This window comes from Haplochromis burtoni, unplaced genomic scaffold (assembly GCF_018398535.1).
Source record: "Haplochromis burtoni strain Fernald_Lab_line unplaced genomic scaffold, NCSU_Asbu1 Contig_608, whole genome shotgun sequence".
Taxonomy (NCBI): domain Eukaryota; kingdom Metazoa; phylum Chordata; class Actinopteri; order Cichliformes; family Cichlidae; genus Haplochromis; species Haplochromis burtoni.
In genome coordinates, this window is record NW_024582969.1 from 164,385 (window position 1) to 184,037 (window position 19,653).

The 19,653-nt window shown below is 41.6% G+C and overlaps 2 protein-coding genes across 3 annotated transcripts in view; one reads left to right on the forward strand and one right to left on the reverse strand.

Annotated features, from left to right (window-relative positions):
* The window catches only part of pax3a (paired box 3a), an 18,546-nt gene extending 9,189 nt beyond the window's left edge, over positions 1 to 9,357 (forward strand). The window contains exons 5-9 of one of the 2 annotated variants that reach the window (XM_014329664.2): positions 1,869 to 2,068; positions 2,627 to 2,792; positions 2,922 to 3,145; positions 6,960 to 7,220; positions 8,225 to 9,357. In XM_014329664.2, coding sequence (XP_014185150.1) covers positions 1,869 to 2,068; positions 2,627 to 2,792; positions 2,922 to 3,145; positions 6,960 to 7,220; positions 8,225 to 8,242 — 869 coding nt within the window. In that variant the 3' untranslated portion in view covers positions 8,243 to 9,357. The remainder of the gene's footprint in view (positions 1 to 1,868; positions 2,069 to 2,626; positions 2,793 to 2,921; positions 3,146 to 6,959; positions 7,221 to 8,224) is intronic. The other variant, XM_005948517.3, reaches the window with a different exon arrangement.
* Positions 9,358 to 14,557: 5,200 nt separating this feature from the next.
* On the reverse strand, positions 14,558 to 18,036 carry LOC121812475 (proteoglycan 4-like). The gene is made up of 5 exons (XM_042214767.1): positions 17,967 to 18,036; positions 16,234 to 16,371; positions 16,045 to 16,095; positions 15,801 to 15,877; positions 14,558 to 15,692 (listed from the first exon to the last, which is right to left on the reverse strand). Exons 1-5 carry the CDS (start codon positions 18,031 to 18,033, stop codon positions 15,633 to 15,635), a joined length of 393 nt encoding a protein of 130 aa, XP_042070701.1. The 5' UTR covers positions 18,034 to 18,036; the 3' UTR covers positions 14,558 to 15,632.
* Positions 18,037 to 19,653: the final 1,617 nt, after the last annotated feature.

The following is a 19,653-nucleotide window of genomic DNA, read 5'->3' on the forward strand; positions in this document are numbered from 1 at the left end:
AAAAAAAAAGAAAGACAGTGAGAGAGGAAGAGAGAAAAAGAGAGAGAGCACGCTAGAGGATGACAAAAGCAACACTGTCATTTACCATTAAGGACACTCTGTGACGGACTGTTTTCTTAGTAGTTACTAATAATAAAAACAGGGAGGAAAAGGAGAAGGAAAGACAGAAATAAAAGGTAAAAGGGTGCAGGCGAGGAGATCCACCCCCAACCTTGTAGTTAACATGATATACAATGCCAATGGGGAGCTTTCTCCTCTGAGGAGTTTTATGAGTTCGCCTTCCCTCCCTCAAGAATTTTTTGCGTTTCTTTGCTGTCATTCATTGTCTTTTTTTTTTCTTTCCTTCTCTGTTTGCCCATTATTAAAATGGTAATGGCACTGGATATAGCTGTGCTCGCTTCCTCATCTTGAGATGTACTCTCCTCAAGTTGCTGATTTATAAAAAATGCACAGAGAAATACAAAATAAGTTTCCTTTTATAAGCAAAGTTTTACTTTAATCCAAAGTCTCTCTTTGTGTCGGACATGTATTTTACATATAAAATGTGCTTCAGTGCGTCTCAGGCCAAACTTTTACCTGGAAAAAAACAACACAAAAAACAGCCCATGCTCAGAGTTGCACTTTCCAAACCTATTGAAGCATCCAACCAATCGCTGATCGCCTATACACCTACGTGGCACCCTCAGTCCAAATGTAATAAAGAGCTCTTCTCAGCATCAGAATCTTGTGTGCTGGCGGTCCTTATCACAGCAGCATTCCCTCAGGCCAAATCCGTGTGTAATGCCTGGTCAGACACACACTGGCAACCAGCACAAACATTTCCTGCTTGGCTCCAGAGACTCCAGAGGCAAGGGGAGATCTCTGCCTCTAGCCCCCACCCCCTCCTTGTTGTCTGACTTGGCACTTTTTAATTAAAGCTTTAAATCTGAAGGGCAGAGGGAGAATGTCTGTCTGTTTGGGGGGAAATAGCCAAGCTTCGGTCTTCTGCTGAAGCCTTTCTGCTGCTTACACCTGTCCGTCTGGTTTTGAGCCACTTATTTCGTCTCCCTCGGCGTAGAGGTGTTTGCTGCATAGTTTGAGTGTCGAAAAGGTGCAGTGAACCCTCCTCATGAGCTTTAAGGGGTCCCTCTGGGGTGGATTTGGAAGTGGATTCCAACTCTGTCTTATTTCCATCTGTTTTTGACACATTGTCACAGTCTACATTCACCGAGTGAAAACCCGTAGCTCAGGCGCAGCAGATGCATGTTTGTGAGTGTGCATATGAGTGAGAATGATGGGGGGGGGGATTGCACACACGTAATGGTGGACAATGGAAGACTGTCACGCTAGTTTGTGGAGCTTAATCATTATTTAATAGATGGGCAACCTCCCCCTCAAAATTCAGAAATGGTTGTCTATGGTCTCAAGCATTCAATGATTCCCTTCTTCTGCTGAATTAGGTCCCAATGGCTGTCTCCCAGTTACCCAGTTGCTCTCTCCTGCCCTCAACTGAACAAACAGATTAAGAAGCACCTGCAAAAGGCTGACTGCCTTTCACTATGGGACCCTATCGGCATAGGACACAGCATGGCTAAGACTGGAAGAGACACAGTGTCCCAGGGAATGGATACCCCAGAGAGATGTAGTCCTCTTTAATCCATGTTCAAGCAGCCTCTGGCTTTTGATCCCCTCAGGAACCACTGAGGAGTTTAAGGGAGCAGGAGGATACAATCTAAAGTGGCTCTGCACCATGTGTTGCACTCAGCACAATCTATTGTATCAGATCCTGCTATTGTACCCCAGCTTAGTATTTACTACAGTGTTTCATTCTGTGTCAGCCTGACTCCTCTGAATATCGAATTAACACAGAGTTTGTTTCCTGATCCCAGCCAGTCACTCAGACGAGGGCTCCGATGTGGACTCCGAGCCGGGTCTGCCTTTGAAGAGGAAGCAGCGTCGGAGTCGGACTACCTTCACGGCAGAACAGCTGGAGGAGCTGGAGAGGGCTTTCGAACGCACGCACTACCCTGACATCTATACGCGAGAGGAGCTGGCTCAGCGGGCCAAACTCACCGAGGCTCGAGTTCAGGTTAGACCCATGCACACAAACGTTTTGGAGACCTGAATCTTGACAGTATAGCAGTGTGTCAGTCCGTCATGACCGTGTGTCACATGGGCATTAAATAGCCTTGAGATGTTGCCACGCATTCCTCACAGCTATTAGACATGTGTTCCTCTAAAAACCCTTGACCCTTTGCCCCTGCACATGCAGACAGACAAAATGCAGATTCACTACAGCCACCGTGTGTGAAAACAGTGTCCTATTTTTGGCAAACTCCTCAAAAAGCGCTATGTTAAGATCATCAAATATCACAAAATAGACTCTTGTTTAAGACGGTTTCCTAATATAGGGTTTAACAACCGTAACAACCCTCCAGCCTTATCTGAACCCAGCGACCAGCCATGGCACACAAAGCAGTAATGTGTGTCATTTCACTTCACTTTACAAACGTTAAGATCTCTGTCAGTTCAGCTCCTTGTAATCACACCGACTGGCCTGGCATGTGCACATATACCTTCACTGGCCTGATGGCAAACCCTATTGGGTTAGGAGAAAAATAAACACTTGCCTATGTTACTCTCTCAGGTGTGGTTCAGTAACCGAAGAGCCCGGTGGAGGAAGCAAGCGGGGGCTAATCAACTGATGGCGTTCAACCACCTCATCCCTGGTGGTTTCCCCCCATCAGCTATGCCCGGTTTGCAACCCTATCAACTGTCAGACAGCCCCTACCCTCAGACTTCTATAGCTCAAGGTGAGCATAGCTGAACAAATCTGAGCATACCTGAGTAATGATTTTGCAGATTTCTTCTTATCGCACATGTTTGTGTTTTTATAAGAATAATCGGATTTTAAATAAAATGTTTCATCTAATTTTATCCAGCAGCTTCTGAGCAGCCCAGCACAGTCCACCGACCGCAGCCTCTACCACCCACCTCTGTGCACCAGAGTGGGCTCAGCTCCTCAGCCAGTTCCCAGGATGGGAGCTCTGCGTACTGCCTGTCTTCTGGTCGACACGGCTTCTCAGGATATTCAGAAAACTTTGTGGCCCCAGCAGGACACACCAACACCGTCAACCCGACCATCAGCAACAGCCTCTCACCGCAGGTCAGTCTGCCAATCTGTTGTTAAAATACACAGCAATACATTTATTGCCAAGTTATTGTACTTCTGCATAAACAAACATTAATTAGACTGAAATACAAGCACACACCTATCCACACATAACAAAAAAAGAAGCAGTCCTTCGCTGCGGTTCGAGAAGTCCACCATATGTTGGAATAATGACACACGAGCACTCGCACTTCTGTTTGTGGCCTCGTAGACAGCTTTGCAGCGACACAGATGACACCTTGTTAGGCTAAAGAACTCGGTAGCTTTTCATTTTTGTTTATTCCGACGGGTAGCTTGATGAATTTAAAATGTGGCAAACGTCAGTCTTTGGAGGGGCAGAAAGGACCAGACGTGAGGAAGGATGTACGGATGTCGGATGATGACACAAATCAAAACTGAAAAGACAATTATGGTCGATTACACAGTCATCAGTGTCCATCAGTGGCTCCCTACCAGCTCAGAAGATAGACTAACAGGCGTAAAACGAGCTTTTAACCGCCACAAAGGGTGGCGGGCTCACATGCAATGCATGCTGAGTCTTAATTCCCATGAGAGAGAATCTCAGACTCCTGTCAGGCTCAGATAAAAAAACAGCTCCGGGCAGGTTTCTTACTTTGTGAATGCCTGAGGATGTATATACCGAGAAAAAAGAAGAAGAAGAGCTTTGTTGTGGCCACTGAGGTGCACAGTTAGAAAGCAGTAGGTGGCACCATTGTGGCTGAAGCTATAACTGACCACTTTGGCAAACATCTGAAACATCTGGTTTTAAATGCATTCAAAGTTAGTCATGTCTGCTAACTCATAATTTGTAAATGGTATGCAAGCTTGCTGGTAGCAGCCTTCCTGTAACTGAGCTCATGCTTGTGGGCTGAGTTTCCTGCACCCACAGGGTCACCAATGGACTTTAACTCCAATAAAGAGGCCAAAGGTGCTGTGGCCTCATGGATGGTTTCAACATTAACCTTAGTGGGCCGCTCTGCATGTAAACGGACATCTCATCTTGCAAATCGGACGGCATGCCTCGAATGTTTTCTCAGTCTGGAATTGCAATCACTGAATGTTCCAGTGTCTTAATTGATTGGAATGAAGTAATCTAGCCCTTCGTAACAAGGTGTGTAATTTATGTAAATGACTCACTTTGTTGGCTAATTTGTTTTAATTTATGTATCCATTGCAGCTGTTTGAATGTACATTACAATGCGTTTTTCTCGATTTCAGATGAGGATAGAATTAATTTCCCGATTTTAACTTAATAAGGCAGAGAAAATGAGAATTTATTAAATTCTATGACATTGATAGTTAATACCTCAAGACCTCTCTGCACTCAGAAAACTTTACTTCTTCAGTTTCGTCATATAGCTACGTAGCTTGGTCAAATTTGTATCAAATCCTTGCTGGATTTATCCGTTTATCTGACCTCCAAATTTGTCTATAATATCTGATCTACTCTACTGGATCCTTCAGAAGTTTCGGGGTTTCATTCAACTCCAGATATGGCCACCTGAGAGGACCGTGGAGTTTTGATATGGATAAGGTTTACTTTAGATAGGTGATATTCTTGTCTGAACAGTTAGCTCTGCTTTGGGAGTAGCGTTCACGCCAGTGGTTTCCCTTTCTCCTGTGTCTCGCTGCTGATCTGGTGCATACCAAAGCAATCCTTTCTCACCAAGGAAGCAAGCGGCCAGGATTTGCACCCCCCCGAGTCCTAATCTCCGGAACAACCTCAAAACAGACACATACTACCAGGACCTGATGCTGTTTCAGTTGGAGACAGAGAGGGCATGAGTACCTAGATCAGACAGAAAGCCATGCAAATACAACGCAAACTAACCTTTGCACACACGGTGCATGCATTTCAACACAATCATGTGTACTATATGTTTTATTTTGTAAAGAAACACCACTTGGGGAAAAATGTTAAAAAAAAAAATCTTAATTTAATCAGGCAGTCTGAGAACAAAATCTATTTTACAATAACAGACCAGAGAACATGAAAGACTCACAAGAACAAAACTGGATGAAGACACAATCAAGGAATCCTTAAATACAATTCGTAGATTCATAGCAAAAACATGCACGGGGAATATCTCAGATTAAGTATTCATTGGATATTGAGCTGCAATTTGGTAGGAACGGGGGAGAGGGATGTGAGAGTGTAAATGAATACCAACAGTGAGAAATCCATCCAAACTTTTCATACAGCGAAGAACGATGGGTGTGAAATTTGTCATCTCATTTTTTTTCTTTTTTCTGGGCTACATCACAATACAAATGATCTCACATGGCCAAAGACATAATAGCTTTAAGGCTGAAGGTACTGCGACATGCAAGGCCTAGTTTCATTCATTATTAATCAAATATTAACTAAAAAATAAAACGTCTTAATTACTAAAACATGACTGAATTGTATTGTTTGAAATCTACGTAAACAGAAGTTGAGATATCAGCCTTGCGTGTTCAAAAATATTTAGACTGCACAAATGGAAACTAAATACTAAAGGGGAAAAAGGAAAAAATATGTAAAAATAACTGAAGAAATTAAATAGTTTGAACTAATAGCAGCTTTTAATCTTAACTAAATTCAATTAAATGCATCGCAGTGCATTTCTGATTGACAAAGGACTCATACAACAAGGATGGAAAACAAGGTGCTGGCCTGCCATTTGAATTAAATGGAGTTCAGTGTCTTGTCCAGTATGTTGATGAGCTGGGGATCAAACTGGCAACCATGCCACTAGAAGACTTTTTATCACCTGAGCCACGGCCACCCTCGAAGCTGCCTCTGTAGCATACATGTGCGTGTGTGCGCCAACTGACTGTCCGCTGTGAAAGCCTTTGTTTTTTAAACCACTTGGCGCTACTCATTCTTTATCTTTTTCTTTTCAGTTAGACAGTTCCTGGTTTTGCTCTTGGCTTCGGCTCTGCGTCCTCCTACACGGATTGTAATTCTTGTTCTCCCTTTTTTTGTCCATTTTTAGACATTTTAATGACTTCACTTTGCCTCTCACGCAAACCTTTGTGCAGCTGTTCCCGATGGATCATTGATACCCCTACATCCCTGACATCGGAGCAAAAAAACTGCTAATACACATACACGTGCGCACGCAAACACCTACTGCTGCACGCTTGTAGGAGATGTAGCGCTCAGACACATATGCAAACACACCCCACCCCTCAATCCCACCCAACCTTTGACCTCTTCGCCCTAACAAGGACACTGTGGTTTTTGTCTCAAGAGAAAGTGAGATGATTAAGGGAAAGTGAAAGCGTGAAAGTGAAATTTGCTTTTTTTTTTTTTAGGCAGAATTTAAGCAAAAATAAACATCACGTTCTCAGCGTTTTTGTTTTTAAAATCAACACTGAGCAAATTTAGACACTTTCTTTTTTTGTTGGTTTAATTTCGAGGAAATGCTACGAGTTGGCTAGTGTAAACAATGAGAGAAAAATACTCCAATATTTTTATTAACCTGCTTCTGCAAATACGACATAAGAACTATAGCAGATTCCACTAGTGGGCTAAAGCTTTGGCCACTGTTAGCTTCCTATTCCGAATAAAGAGAACCATATGTGTGACGGAAGCTAGTAATAATGTATTTATGACAGGGAACAGGGGGGGAGAGAAGGAGCGCTTACACTTCAGCCCACCTGTGTGGAGTGGATAAAATGAGTGTATGATACTGCCTTGGGATTTTTCAAAATTTACTTTGCAATATATTTTATTTTGAAGGTCACGGTGTAAGTAGAAAATCTCTTCAATTAAATCCAGTTCCTGTTCTAAACAATCAAGACTTCCTCTGTCTGCCTTCAGGTGATGGGCCTATTGAATCCAGGTGGAGTACCACATCAGTCCCAGAGTGACTTTGCCCTTTCCCCATTGACTGGGAGCCTGGAGCCCAATGGTGGTATGGCTGCTAGCTGTCATGGTTCCCAGCGCCTGGAGGCTCTACCAGGCCTGACCAGCATGCCCGCCCTGCCTAGCACTCAGTCTTACTGCCCGCCCTCCTACTCCTCCTCAGCCTATGTGGACCACCACCCTTCCTACCAGTATGGACAGTACAGTCAGAGCAAGGTACAATGTAATTTTTTAAATTTTTGTTATAATATTGTAACAAAAACACTAATTCATACCGACTTCCAACCTGATTTAGGTTTGTTTAAAGGCCTAAACCATAACCTCTGCTTTAATTGCGCAGATCCCTCTGATGAGTGAGCTTCTCAAATCGCCCAGCACTGCGCTGAAATTACATTAAACTTTAGGGAATGCTTGCAGCGCGGTTACCTCAGTTTACATTACCATCATCGGGCTATCCACGTGGCCCGAAGCTTATCCCAGCACACACGTTTTCACTCACTGTCCTTTCGTGACCCCTCCGTATGATGAGCTTGCCCATCAAATCCTCAGTCTAGCTCACCTAGCCATGTAATGACCCCTGTGTAACAAAGATCGCCGCCAAAATGAAAGGACTCGTGTCTCGAAGTGCGTTTGACAGGCCAGAGGGGAGTGTGCGGTCTGCTGTTAGGCCTGATCTGAAGTACACTACCAAAATGTTGACTGGCCCATCAGTGGCAACATCTTGATGTCATTAATTTAGTCAGTCCTGGGAGGGACTCATATGTAGCTGGGGGGGGCAAATGGATGTGTGTCTATGTGTGCGCAGGCGTGTACGTGTATCTGCATAAAAGCAGGGTAAGAGGCTTTTTAACAGGGGGTGATTATGGCCCTTGGCAGGTCCGGATTAGAACCATGTGTCCCACTGGAGGTCAGATTTAGAGTTGTTATTGATCAGTGAAGCAGTGCCAGAGATCCAGGCTAAGGCTCTGTCTCGGCGCAGTATAACCAACCTCACCAAGTACAAACTATGTCCAGACTTATTCTCAGAGCTTTCTCAAAGCTTCTCATTCCGAAGTTTACCAAAGGGTCCCAGATTTCTTTCTCACCTGCTCTCACCATCCCTCCCTACCAACATCACGTCTCACATTTAACTGTCCATTTCACACTTAAACCTCCATGAGATTTTCTGTTGTATGTAAATAAAATAAACAAAGAAAATAAACTTTTTATGTTCCCCTTAGGTGCCTTTTATTATTTGAAGCTCCCAAGGTGGTGTGAAGAAGAGGTTTGCCAGGTCTCGCTGACATTTGTCACTGGAAAACACCACCAGCCGCTGCCTCTGACAACTTCCCCAGGACAGCAAGACATAGTGTGGGGGCTAAAGCGATTCAGACATTCTCCTTTGGCAAGAAGTGAACGTTCTGAGATGAAGGTGAAGTGATGAAGGTAGTTGTCTGGGATAATCAGAACCAAAGGCGCGGTCGCTCTTGTTACCCGACACTTGCTTTGCTTGTGTGTCATGTCATGCTCCAAGAACCAAGCGCTGATCATTCACCATACTTCAAGAGGAAAAGTAGGAGGGCGGGGATATGAGAAGTAATTCCACTCAAGACCTTTTAGTATTTTTATTTTTTAAACATGTAGCAGAGATGCAAGCTAAGGTAGACTTCATAAGAACTTCTGCTCTTCTAAGAATGTCTTCATCAAAATCGTGTCATGGAAAATGATATTAACTGTAAATTAAGTAACTCTTTGGCGATCAACGTGTGACTACACCGGGAAAACCAGCAAGAACACATGAACTGAAGCCACGTGGAGTCATTGTGAATCCGCTGCAACCCAAAGAAAGTGCAATACAGTCATACCTCATGTAATGTAAATGAACGTGCATCAAATGTTCCCCAGTTATAACCTCAAAAACACACTCTGTCTTTGTAATGTCATTCATTTTGGGTTGTACGCACTGAGCAATCAGGGGAAGTCATCAAGCGATGAATGATAGAACATATAGTTGTGATGTCATTAAGCCAAAAAAAAAGAAAAAAAAATTCTCTGCCAGTGAATACATTATTCAGTTTGACAGTTAATTTTTGCTTTTGCATGTGTTTAACTAGTTTTTTTTCTTTTTATAAGGAACTTGCAAATATTACTTCCACTTCCTATTTATTTAGTCTTCATGTGTCTTTTCTGTACGTCCTCCTGTACAAGCACATGTAAGTGCTTCAGTAAGTCTTGCATAATGCTCATTCGTTATGTTTTTTTTCTTTTTTTACACTCTTCATTTACAATGGCGTAAAACTGTTTTGTTGGTAAAAACATTTTGTGTAAAATATAGCACTATTTACTATTTATAATAAACGCATAAAAGTGGACAGTTGTAACACTGAATTGTGTAATTTGTGGAATGCATTTAAAAACATAGGCATGGATAAACTGTTTATCTGCACCTATCTACAACAGAATAATATATGAATAAATCAGCCCCCAGAATCTTACTACTTTTACAGAGAATAAATTTGGGGAGGGGGACCTCTAAAGATGGTAAGAAGAAGGTTAAAAAGAATCTGATGGCATAAAGCACCTTGGAGCGACTAAAAGTTCTTTCATAGTTTCCTTCTTTGCTGTTTCCTACCTGCTTTTTAAAGATGGAGTGCATTTCTGGATCACTAAATCATAAATATATCTCCTTTCATAAACACTCCTTCACACCCTTTAATGACTAAAGCAGAGCTGCAGTAAATTATAAAAGCACAGAGTGGGGCATTAGTCAGTCACATGGCTATAGATGGTTTGGAAGACTTTTGGCTATCACCACTAAACAGAAATAATCCCAGTAGAGAGAAGTACACACACACACACACACACACACACACACACACACACACACACACACACACACACACACACACACACACACACACACACACCAAAACAAGCCAGTTGGTACATTCTTTAAAAGGCTACAACTTTACCTGCCTTTTTTGTTTCTCTGAGCTCAGCTGTGCACCTGTCCACGCCATTCATGGTACATGTCTAAAATGAGGACGCGAGCATCAATGAAAAACACGGACGTTTGTTTAGTGCTTTCATGTGTTTTCAGTACTTTGTGTCTTGAGATGTGTGTTTAAATTTGTTTATGCTGAGTATTTGTGTCGAACGTGATAAGATCAAGGAAAGATTTAATTTCACTGTTTTCTTTGCTCTCTCCAAACTTTTTTTTTTTTGTGTGTGCAAGCGTTCAACTTGTAAGACACAGCCAGTGAAAAAGCCAAAGGGTTTGCTTTGGAGCTCAGTGTCAGTCAAGCTGCAACACACTGGAGACAACTTAACCTCTGACCCCAACACTCTTTGAAATGAGTAGACTACTTGACCGGAGCTGACAACAATCCAAGTGTCTCTGCAGCATCCAACCCCCAAATTGAAAGTGAAGGAAAGAGTACAAAGAGGATGAGCTACAAAAAGAGAAAAGAAAAAGAGGTTATTTCTGAAAAAAAAATAAGGGGGGGATTCTTATAAGGACTCTGATGAATTTCTGGTCAAAATGACATCTTTACAGAAATCATTAAAAAAAAAAAAGAGTGCAGTTGTGCACATTATGGCTGCAAAAGGAAAGAAGTGGGCTTCTTAATATCTGAAACACCACCTTATCAGGTCTCCACAAGAATGGGTGGGAGGCTCACGGCATGCCTTTCCTAAAGCGGCGAGTGACTGCCTCTAACACTTGCCATTCACTATCCCCTTTAGTTCTCTTTCCTCCCTGTGTCTTTTGCTTTATTGTGATTCTTGCTGAGCCTCTTTCCTGCTGCTGATTTGAAAATGAAGACCATGAACCGGACCCTCCTGCTTTCTCTTTTAAGCAGATGCAAGCAGATTCTCGATGACACTGGGACAAACATCAGCGAGCGCCAGTTCAGTGGGACCGTTTCCAACACCACAGTGAGCTCTCTCTCCAACATCGGTCCAGCTACCACCGTCTCCACCACCAGTTCTAGAGAGACCTATGACAACGCTCACTTCTATATCCTGTTTGTAATGTTCTTCTACTCTTTCCTCGCCATGACACTTTTTAAATGCTTTATAGACAGCGACGAAGAAAAAAAGGATCCCTATGAGGAGTTCATAAAAACCGGGCGGCCGTCAACACAGGCATTCAACGCAGACCACATGGCAGAGAAGTTTTACTTTGAAGAGGAGAACAGCCTGTGAGCCACGGGCTTTCTAAGGAGAAGGAGAAGGAGGGGTATGAATGCATACGGGGGATGTTTTGACAGTCACCAAGCCAGAAAAACGTCAGGGCAGACTACTCAGGCAAGACCTGCTAGTGATTTTGAAAAACCTGTAGTAGATTCATTCCCCCCCCCTTCCATCTGACAATCAGGAGCCTTATGCAAGCAGGCTGTTCGACAGGCAGGAGGAGACGGCTGCCTCTGATGATCTGAGAGATGGGTGGAAACATAGAGAAGTGTGGGTCAATGGCAGGCCGGAATCTCCTCCTGTGAGGCCCAATCAGGATCACTAACAGCAGGGCCTTCAACATGGGTACACCACAGGGAACCTGGGATTCGCAGCAGACTGAGGGTGGTGCAGGGCAGAGACTCAGTGAGTGCGTGTGTGTGATAAAAATGTGTGTGTTAACCAGCCATTTAATTATCTGTAAATTCCGCTTGAACTTTTTACAGCATTATTTTTATTTGTCAAATAAAAACACAACAAAAACTTTGAATCCTGTGAGAGCAAACAGATAAGCGTTATTTAAAAATATATATAACTGTATATTATATGTTTTTAGACAAACAAGTTCAACAGTAGCCATATGCTTGTGAAAAGACAGTATTTTTCTAAAAGGATGAAATGACATCCAATTCTCAAATTGGTTCTAATTAGACCCAAAGCTCCGTGGAATATCCAGGACTGAGCGACATTCCTTTGCCATTACATTGTAACTGATCTGTGGAGACTTGACGCACGGCTACAGGGCCGCCCCAACCTCTGCGTGACCCCACATGATCTAAGTTTACAAAGCTGTGGCGAAACGTGAACCCACGACTCACTCTACAGAATTAACTTCAGGGATTGTGCAGAGGATTGTGCAAAGAGAACACACGCTTCTCATTTGCGCAACGCAGCGCAAACGTTACCTTCGCGGAGAACAGGAGGACGCTTCAAATTAGCAGACCGGTGTGTGCCAAAAAGTGATCGCCTGCCAATAACTGATTTCCAATGTTTCCATGTGTTGTGTATGTGTAATGTCTTCACGTATATTGGTAAATAGACTTTAGTGAACAGGATTTACAAAGGATCTATATACAAATTTAAAAGTTACTTGTTTTTTTTAATGTATCTTTATGAATCTTAGTTATACCCGCATTATAACCAATCTGGTCTTTTTTGTCAACTTAAAATATGTTTACAGAACTATTCTTATATTTGTTGCAATTTCAGGTACCTTCTTGGCCAGATCACGCTTTAAAAAAAACAACAACGTGTTTTTATGTAATTTTAACTAGATATATATATATCTAAGATATATAAAATCCTCTTCACCAAAAAAGTGCTTCTACCTTGTGACAATAATGGTGTTTGTGGCTCAAGTGACTTGCAATCATTCATGAGTGACACATTTGACATATATTTCGCATATAGGCCAACAAGTCCTCTACAGCAGTTTAAATACGGAAAGTCCCTTTTTTGGTAAATACCGGAAATCACCTTTTGGCAGACAGTCACTTTTTGGCAGCTACAGTGTGATATGCATCTCGGGTCATCGCGCAGACACGGAGTAAAAGTAAAGATACATAATAATAAACTAAAAATGCAAAAGCCTTCTTCTGGATCCTGCAGAAGTTAAGTTTCCGGGGTCAAAGGTGGGTCTGGAGCGACACCGGTCTAATTTGAACTATCCGCCACAAAAGGTTATGCCAATCCCCGAGGCCATGTGGAGCTGTTTCCTCTTTTTCACTCATAATTACATTTTTGTCTCATCCTCCTGGCATGAAGAGTTTGGGGTCACCACCTGTACTAGTGTACAGCACCGACTTCACGTTTGGAGCATGACTGCGAATATTTTCTGCGTGGGTTTACGTCATTTTATTACCCCGTGACTTTAGCTGTTTTACCTGCAAACAATCAGAAATAGACATGATATGACTTTTATTGTCTCAGTTGATTAATATGTCAGATGTTCTTGGTGCAGAGCCTTCACTGTTTCACTGGAGATGTGGAAAAACATGCATGCAAAACATATATATTTTGTTTGTTGTTGTTGTTGTTGTTGTTTTTTACTGATAATGTCACTTCTTTTGTATCTTTGGAAATTGGATAAACGACTCAACCGAGGTCTTTAAAATAGACTTTAAGAAAATATTACCTGTTATGTCATCTGAAGAAACGTGCCAATAAAATCCACACAAACTTTTAACTACAGTGCTGGATTGCACTAACATCTGTGCCACTAACGTCAAAGACCTGGGAATATGCTGCCACCTGCTGGCAAAGATTATTCGCCACTAAACCGTTTACTGGCAATATTTTCTCCTGCTACAAGCGTCACCCACGGCCAAGTAATTGTGATTGAGGGCCGGCACTAATAAAACGAGCTGAAAAAAAGTTTGTAGATGTTCACATGTGCATTAATCAGGGCCATACCATTAATTAGGCTGACTGGTTCACATTGCTTGAGTATCAAAATGGCAAAAGATGACAAATATGCTGTACACACCACACACCACAAACACAAAACAACAAAAATAAGCGAAAACTAAAACAATATACAGAAAATTTTGCTCTCCTTGCATCTCGGGGTTGATTGTCACCCATGCTCGTGTTGAGAAATTTGATGACTGGAGGAATAATGGATGATTTTGATCTGTTTTTCTTTTCTAAACAAAAGGGGGTCAATAGCACTGTGTAGACAGTTCAAAGGAGAGGAAAGATTCCTAAAAAAACCCTTATCTTAAAAAATATAAATTCCTTTGGGATTATATTAAGCTAGGACAGGTTGGAATAAAGGTGATACTTAGGGAACAGAAGCTCCAACAAATGAAGCCGTGCTTCTGCTTCTGCTGTTCACTTCATATTTGTGAACTTTTGTCCGTTTTTCTTCAGTTTTGTCCAGTTTGACAAACGTCTTTGTCTTGATTTGAGTGGCCTGTTGTTCCAAACACTCATGACTGCTCAGATATAAGAGCATTACCTCTGAACAAATAGCATGAAGGGCTCCCACTCATATGCTAAAATATTTAGGTGCCTAACAAAATCTTTTACATTGATTCTAAATGATGATCCCCTTTTAGATTAGCTCCATAGGAGCTACAGCAAAATACACCAGGGTATTTTCTCATGGGAACCTTGAAATCAAAGCTGGTGCTGTGACGCATTGTTAGATAAAGATGCTTGAAGACGGGCCATTAAGATCCCCAGTCTTGCCTGCTCTAGTATTAATGTTTATTTTTTTCTCCCAAGACAGTGATAAGTTTTACCACACCACAAATGTCATTCTCATCCCTGCCAATTAGAGCTATATATTTTTATTAATATGACTTGTTTTCCAGGGATTATAATAATAGGGTTTGATTGACAAAATCTCAAATCATGTCTGAATTTGTCTTCAGACACACTGGTGTGCCTTCCCATCACCATTTGGGAAACACTGCTTTGCATGCATAAAAAAGTAATGATTTATTTGCTTTTATTGAACACACATGAAGAATCTGCAAGAAATCAGCATAATTAAATGTGAGCTAATATCATCTACAAAAGGAAACAATAAATTCTTAGTTATTTAGCACAACACACACAGAAAAAGAAAACTAGCACAAATCAATTAAACCAATCTATTTAACACAGTGGAATATACATTATGAAATATGAAAACATATGAACAAAAAAATGATTTCTATTTGTTTATTTGCTACAATGAATGTGTTTATAATTATGCAAGATTACATTAATCATGGCAGAAATAGAGGCTAAGTCATTAATGTCATTGATTTTCAAATGAAGTTCAAATGAATGATATATTACATGTGAGTTTAATGTAATTATATTCTAACAGCACTAAAGCCAAGCCTCAGCAGCACAGGCATGTTTCAGAGTATCATATCTTAGTAAGTGTGGCTATTTCCTTGACCACAGCAGACTGGATTTGTACGGTGAATTATTTTTCTGCCAGATAATTGTGAGAATTTCTTCATTTTTTCTAGATTTTTCCCATAAAATTGGAAGTGAAGTGAAATCTGTTAAAAACCCTTATAATCTAAATATATGGTCAACATTCACATCTGTGTAAAACATTCCTCTATGTTTTTAATGTGAAAAAGAACCTGTCAACTCAGCGTTGGATCTTGACAATAGTTAGTAAAGAGTAAACCCTGTGACTTTTATTATGAAAAAAACAGAAAAGAGTGAATCAAACAAAGCACATGTGCTATAAATGTTTTCTTTGATTGAGTTTAAAATAAAAACTAAATAAGAGCTCAGAAGGATGTAGATGCTGCTACATGAATGCAAACATAGAGTGCTTTATTAATTCTGAAATAGTCAGTTAACTTTATTAGCTTTTAATAGCTTATTTATATTTAGCAGATGAGTGTTGGAGTCTGTCATCACGGTGTCGTTTTATCCAAAATCACGCTTTCATTGCCCAAAGCCTCACACGGGTTTGACCTTCACTGCGCAGCCCTTACAGCTCTCCTGGAAAACTCCCTGAAGCTATGAGAGAGATGAGAGTGATTACTTACAAAAGTATCATTAATGCATGTTGTTGTTTTTCTTTTCACTGTAACGTTTACTGTACATTTTAATGCTGTTTGTACTTACAAAAGATGAAATTTCTAAAATTGCTTGTTCTTGGACTTCAGAATGACATTGAAAATTAACCTTTAGGCGAACAATCGCTATTTGGGCGTAAAGAAAGAAAGAATTGCATGTTTAGAATATAATTTAACGTGCAAAACTAGAGTAGTTTAAACATTTGGTGATTAGACACTTTTTTCAGGAGTAACACAAACAATGTGAATGTGTAAATGTGAATTTTTGAAATAGCTCTTAAATGGTGACAAACCTGTAGTTGGCTTAGTAGAGACGGAAGAAAGTGTTGGTGAAACGGTGGATGCTGAGACAAAGAAGCCGTTATGATATTTATTGCAGATGTAATGCTGTAGCTTTTTGATCAGTCTCTGCTTGCAGCGGGAACATTTGTAGTCAAATGTAAATGTGTGTATTTCTAGTCTCTGTGTTTGTCTTCACTTACATTGTCCACAGGTTGAACTATAGTCAGGACAGCAGTCACCCGATTCCACACAATCCTCGTCACAGAAACATTCTCTGTTACAGGAGCTGTTCCGACCAGCGCAACATAGAACTGGTGGGCCCGCACAACCAGTAGCACCTTGAACACACAGAGACAGACATGTAAAAGATGTACTGGTGGACTCATGTGAGCACATGCACATTATTATTTAGAGAGTATTTCTAACTACCTGGACAAAGGTTACCATTAATACTTCTACAAGGTAAAAACATTTATTTTGCATTTTGATTTGAATGAGGTGGCAGCACGGTGGCACGGTGGTTAGCACTGTTGCCGCACAGCAAGAAGGTCCTGAGTTCAATTCCACATCAGGCCGGGGTCTTTCTGTGTGGAGTTTGCATGTTCTCCCCGTGTTTGCGTGGGTTCTCTCCGGGTACTCCGGCTTCCTCCCACCGTCCAAAGACATGCAACTTGTGGGGATAGGTTAATTGGATAATCCAAATTGCCACTAGGTGTGAATGTGCGAGTGAATGTGAGTGTGAATGGTTGTCTGTCCCTGTGTGTTGGCCCTGCGACAGACTGGCGACCTGTCCAGGGTGTACCCTGCCTCTCGCCCTATGACAGCTGGGATAGGCTCCAGCGCCCCCCGCGACCCTGAAAAGGATAAGCGGAAGCGAATGGATGGATGGATGGATACTGAAATTAATATTGGTATGACCACCTTTATTCTTTAGCACAGCATGAAATGTTATAGGCAAGCTTTCCTGTCATGTCTTTAAGTATTCTCAGGAAAATGAGTATAAAAGGAACCGCTGTCCAATGAGAAGACCTTTAGAAAGCCTGGGGAACTATTGTTCTGAACTACATGAAATAAAATAAAATAAATAAAAAATAATGATTAAAAATCTATAAAGCAACAAAAAAAAAGAAAGGAAAAAAATCTCATTAAAAAAAAGAAAAGCTCATTATTTTGTCACTGAGCACACTCTGAGTGCTGCTGTTTGTAAACATGAAAGCTCAATGTCCCGCAGCCTGATAAAGGAGATGTGGAAATCGCTTCAGTTTGTCTGCAGAGCAAAGTGAAATTAATTTGATTGATTTATTGATTTTTCTAGTAACTATAATGCCAGCAGTTTAAAAAAGAGAGATAGCAGAAGATTAGAATAACATAGCAATATTTGATACATTTGCAAACATTAACAACACCATTACTGCAAATTCAATTCAAATAATGTGAACATATGTGAAGTTTCCTGCTAGATTTTCTTTGCTGCACCATTAGCGCGCTGCCTGCTGTAACCCTAATTTCCTTCGGGATTAGTAAAGTATTTTGATTGTGATTCTGATATAAGCCCCTTAACACCCCACTTCAAAATTAATATGTCATCTAAACATTTGGACCTCCGCATATTTACCTGAAAAAACACATAAATGCTTGTAAGTACAACCTGTACAGTCAGAGGCAAAACTAAGTGCTTAAGTCCTGTGAAAAACTCAGACTAAAAGAAGCTTCGCAACATAAATCATGAACACTAAGCTCTTGTTGAGCGAACGCCACCTTCTTCTTTTTCTACATTAAATTTATGAAGTTCATTTCAGTATAGAGACTCACAGATAAACATCAAAATTGAAAGCATAAGAAATACAATCCTGCATTTATAACCATCGTTCCCCCCTTTTTTGTACAGATAGTGCTTCTATATATTCTATATAAAGAATTATGTGTTACTCACTGCTGTAAGGACGCAGAAAACCTGTCAGGAGTAAGAAACACCAAACTAATGACCAAAACCAATCCATGACTCTGACTACACTTTATTAACTAACTTTCCGCAAGATAAATCATAGCCAGTTTACAAAAAGGCTTCATAATTAAATTGTTGTACAAATTATTAATTAGCAGGAAAAGACAATATTTTCTAACACTCAACAAAAATATAAACGCAACACCTTTGTTACTGCTCCCATTCCCCATGGGATGGACGTAGAGACCTAAAATTCATTCCAGATACACAATATAACCATCCCTCCCAAACAGTGGTCACAAATCAGTCCAAATGTGTGGTAGTGGGCACATCTGCTATATTGAGATAATCCATCCCACCTCACAGGTGTGCCACATCAGGATGCTGATCTGACATCATGAGTAGTGCACAGGTGTACCTCAGACTGCCCACAACAAAAGGCCACCCTGGAATGTGCAGTTTTTTGCGCTATTGGGGGTCTGGGGACCCAGAACCGGTCAGTATCTGGTGTGACCACCATTTGCCTCATGCAGTGCAACACATCGTCGCATGGAGTCTATCAGATTGTCAATTGTGGCCTGTGGAATGTTGGTCCACTCCACTTCAATGGCTGTGCGAGGTTGTTGGATATTCGTGGGAACTGGTACACGCTGTCGTATACGCCGGTCAAGCACATCCCGAACATGCTCAATGGGTGACATGTCCGGTGAGTATGCTGGCCATGCAAGAACTGGGACATTCTCAGCTGCCATCTGCCCTGAACAATGTGAACCATGATTCATCCGTGAAGCGCACACCTCTCCAACGTGCCAGACGCCATCGAATGTGAGCATTTGCCCACACAAGTCTGTTACGGCGACGAGCTGGAGTCAGGTCAAGACCCCGATGAGGACGACGGGCATGCAGTTGAGCGTCCCTGAGACGGTTTCTGACAGTTTGTGCAGAAATTGTTTGGTTGTGCAAACCAATTGTTCCAGCAGCTGTCTGGGTGGCTGGTCTCAGACGATCTTGGAGGTGAACCTGCTGGATGTGGAGGTCCTGGGCTGGTGTGGTTACACGAGGTCTGCGGTTGTGAGGCCGGTTGGATGTGCTGCCATATTCTCTGAAACGCCTGTGGAGACGGCTTATGGTTGAGAAATGAACATTCAATGCACGGGCGACAGATCTGGTTGACATTCCTGCTGTCAGCATGCCAATTGCACGCTCCCTCATTGCTTGTGGCATCTGTGGCATTTTGCTGTGAGACAAAACTGCACATTCCAGGGTGGCCTTTTGTTGTGGGCAGTCTGAGGTACACCTGTGCACTACTCATGATGTCAGATCAGCATCCTGATGTGGCACACCTGTGAGGTGGGATGGATTATCTCAATATAGCAGATGTGCCCACTACCACACATTTGGACTGATTTGTGACCACTGTTTGGGAGGGATGGTTATATTGTGTATCTGGAATGAATTTTAGGTCTCTACGTCCATCCCATGGGGAATGGGAGCAGTAACAAAGGTGTTGCGTTTATATTTTTGTTGAGTGTAATACTCTGAATGTAATACTCTAAAACCCACTGAATGTGGCATCGTGAATCAACAAGGAAGTCAACAGTTTTACTTCCTTGTTGACATTTCCAAGTGTGATTCACTTGGAAATGTCCTTACCTTCATCTCCAGTTAACCAAAG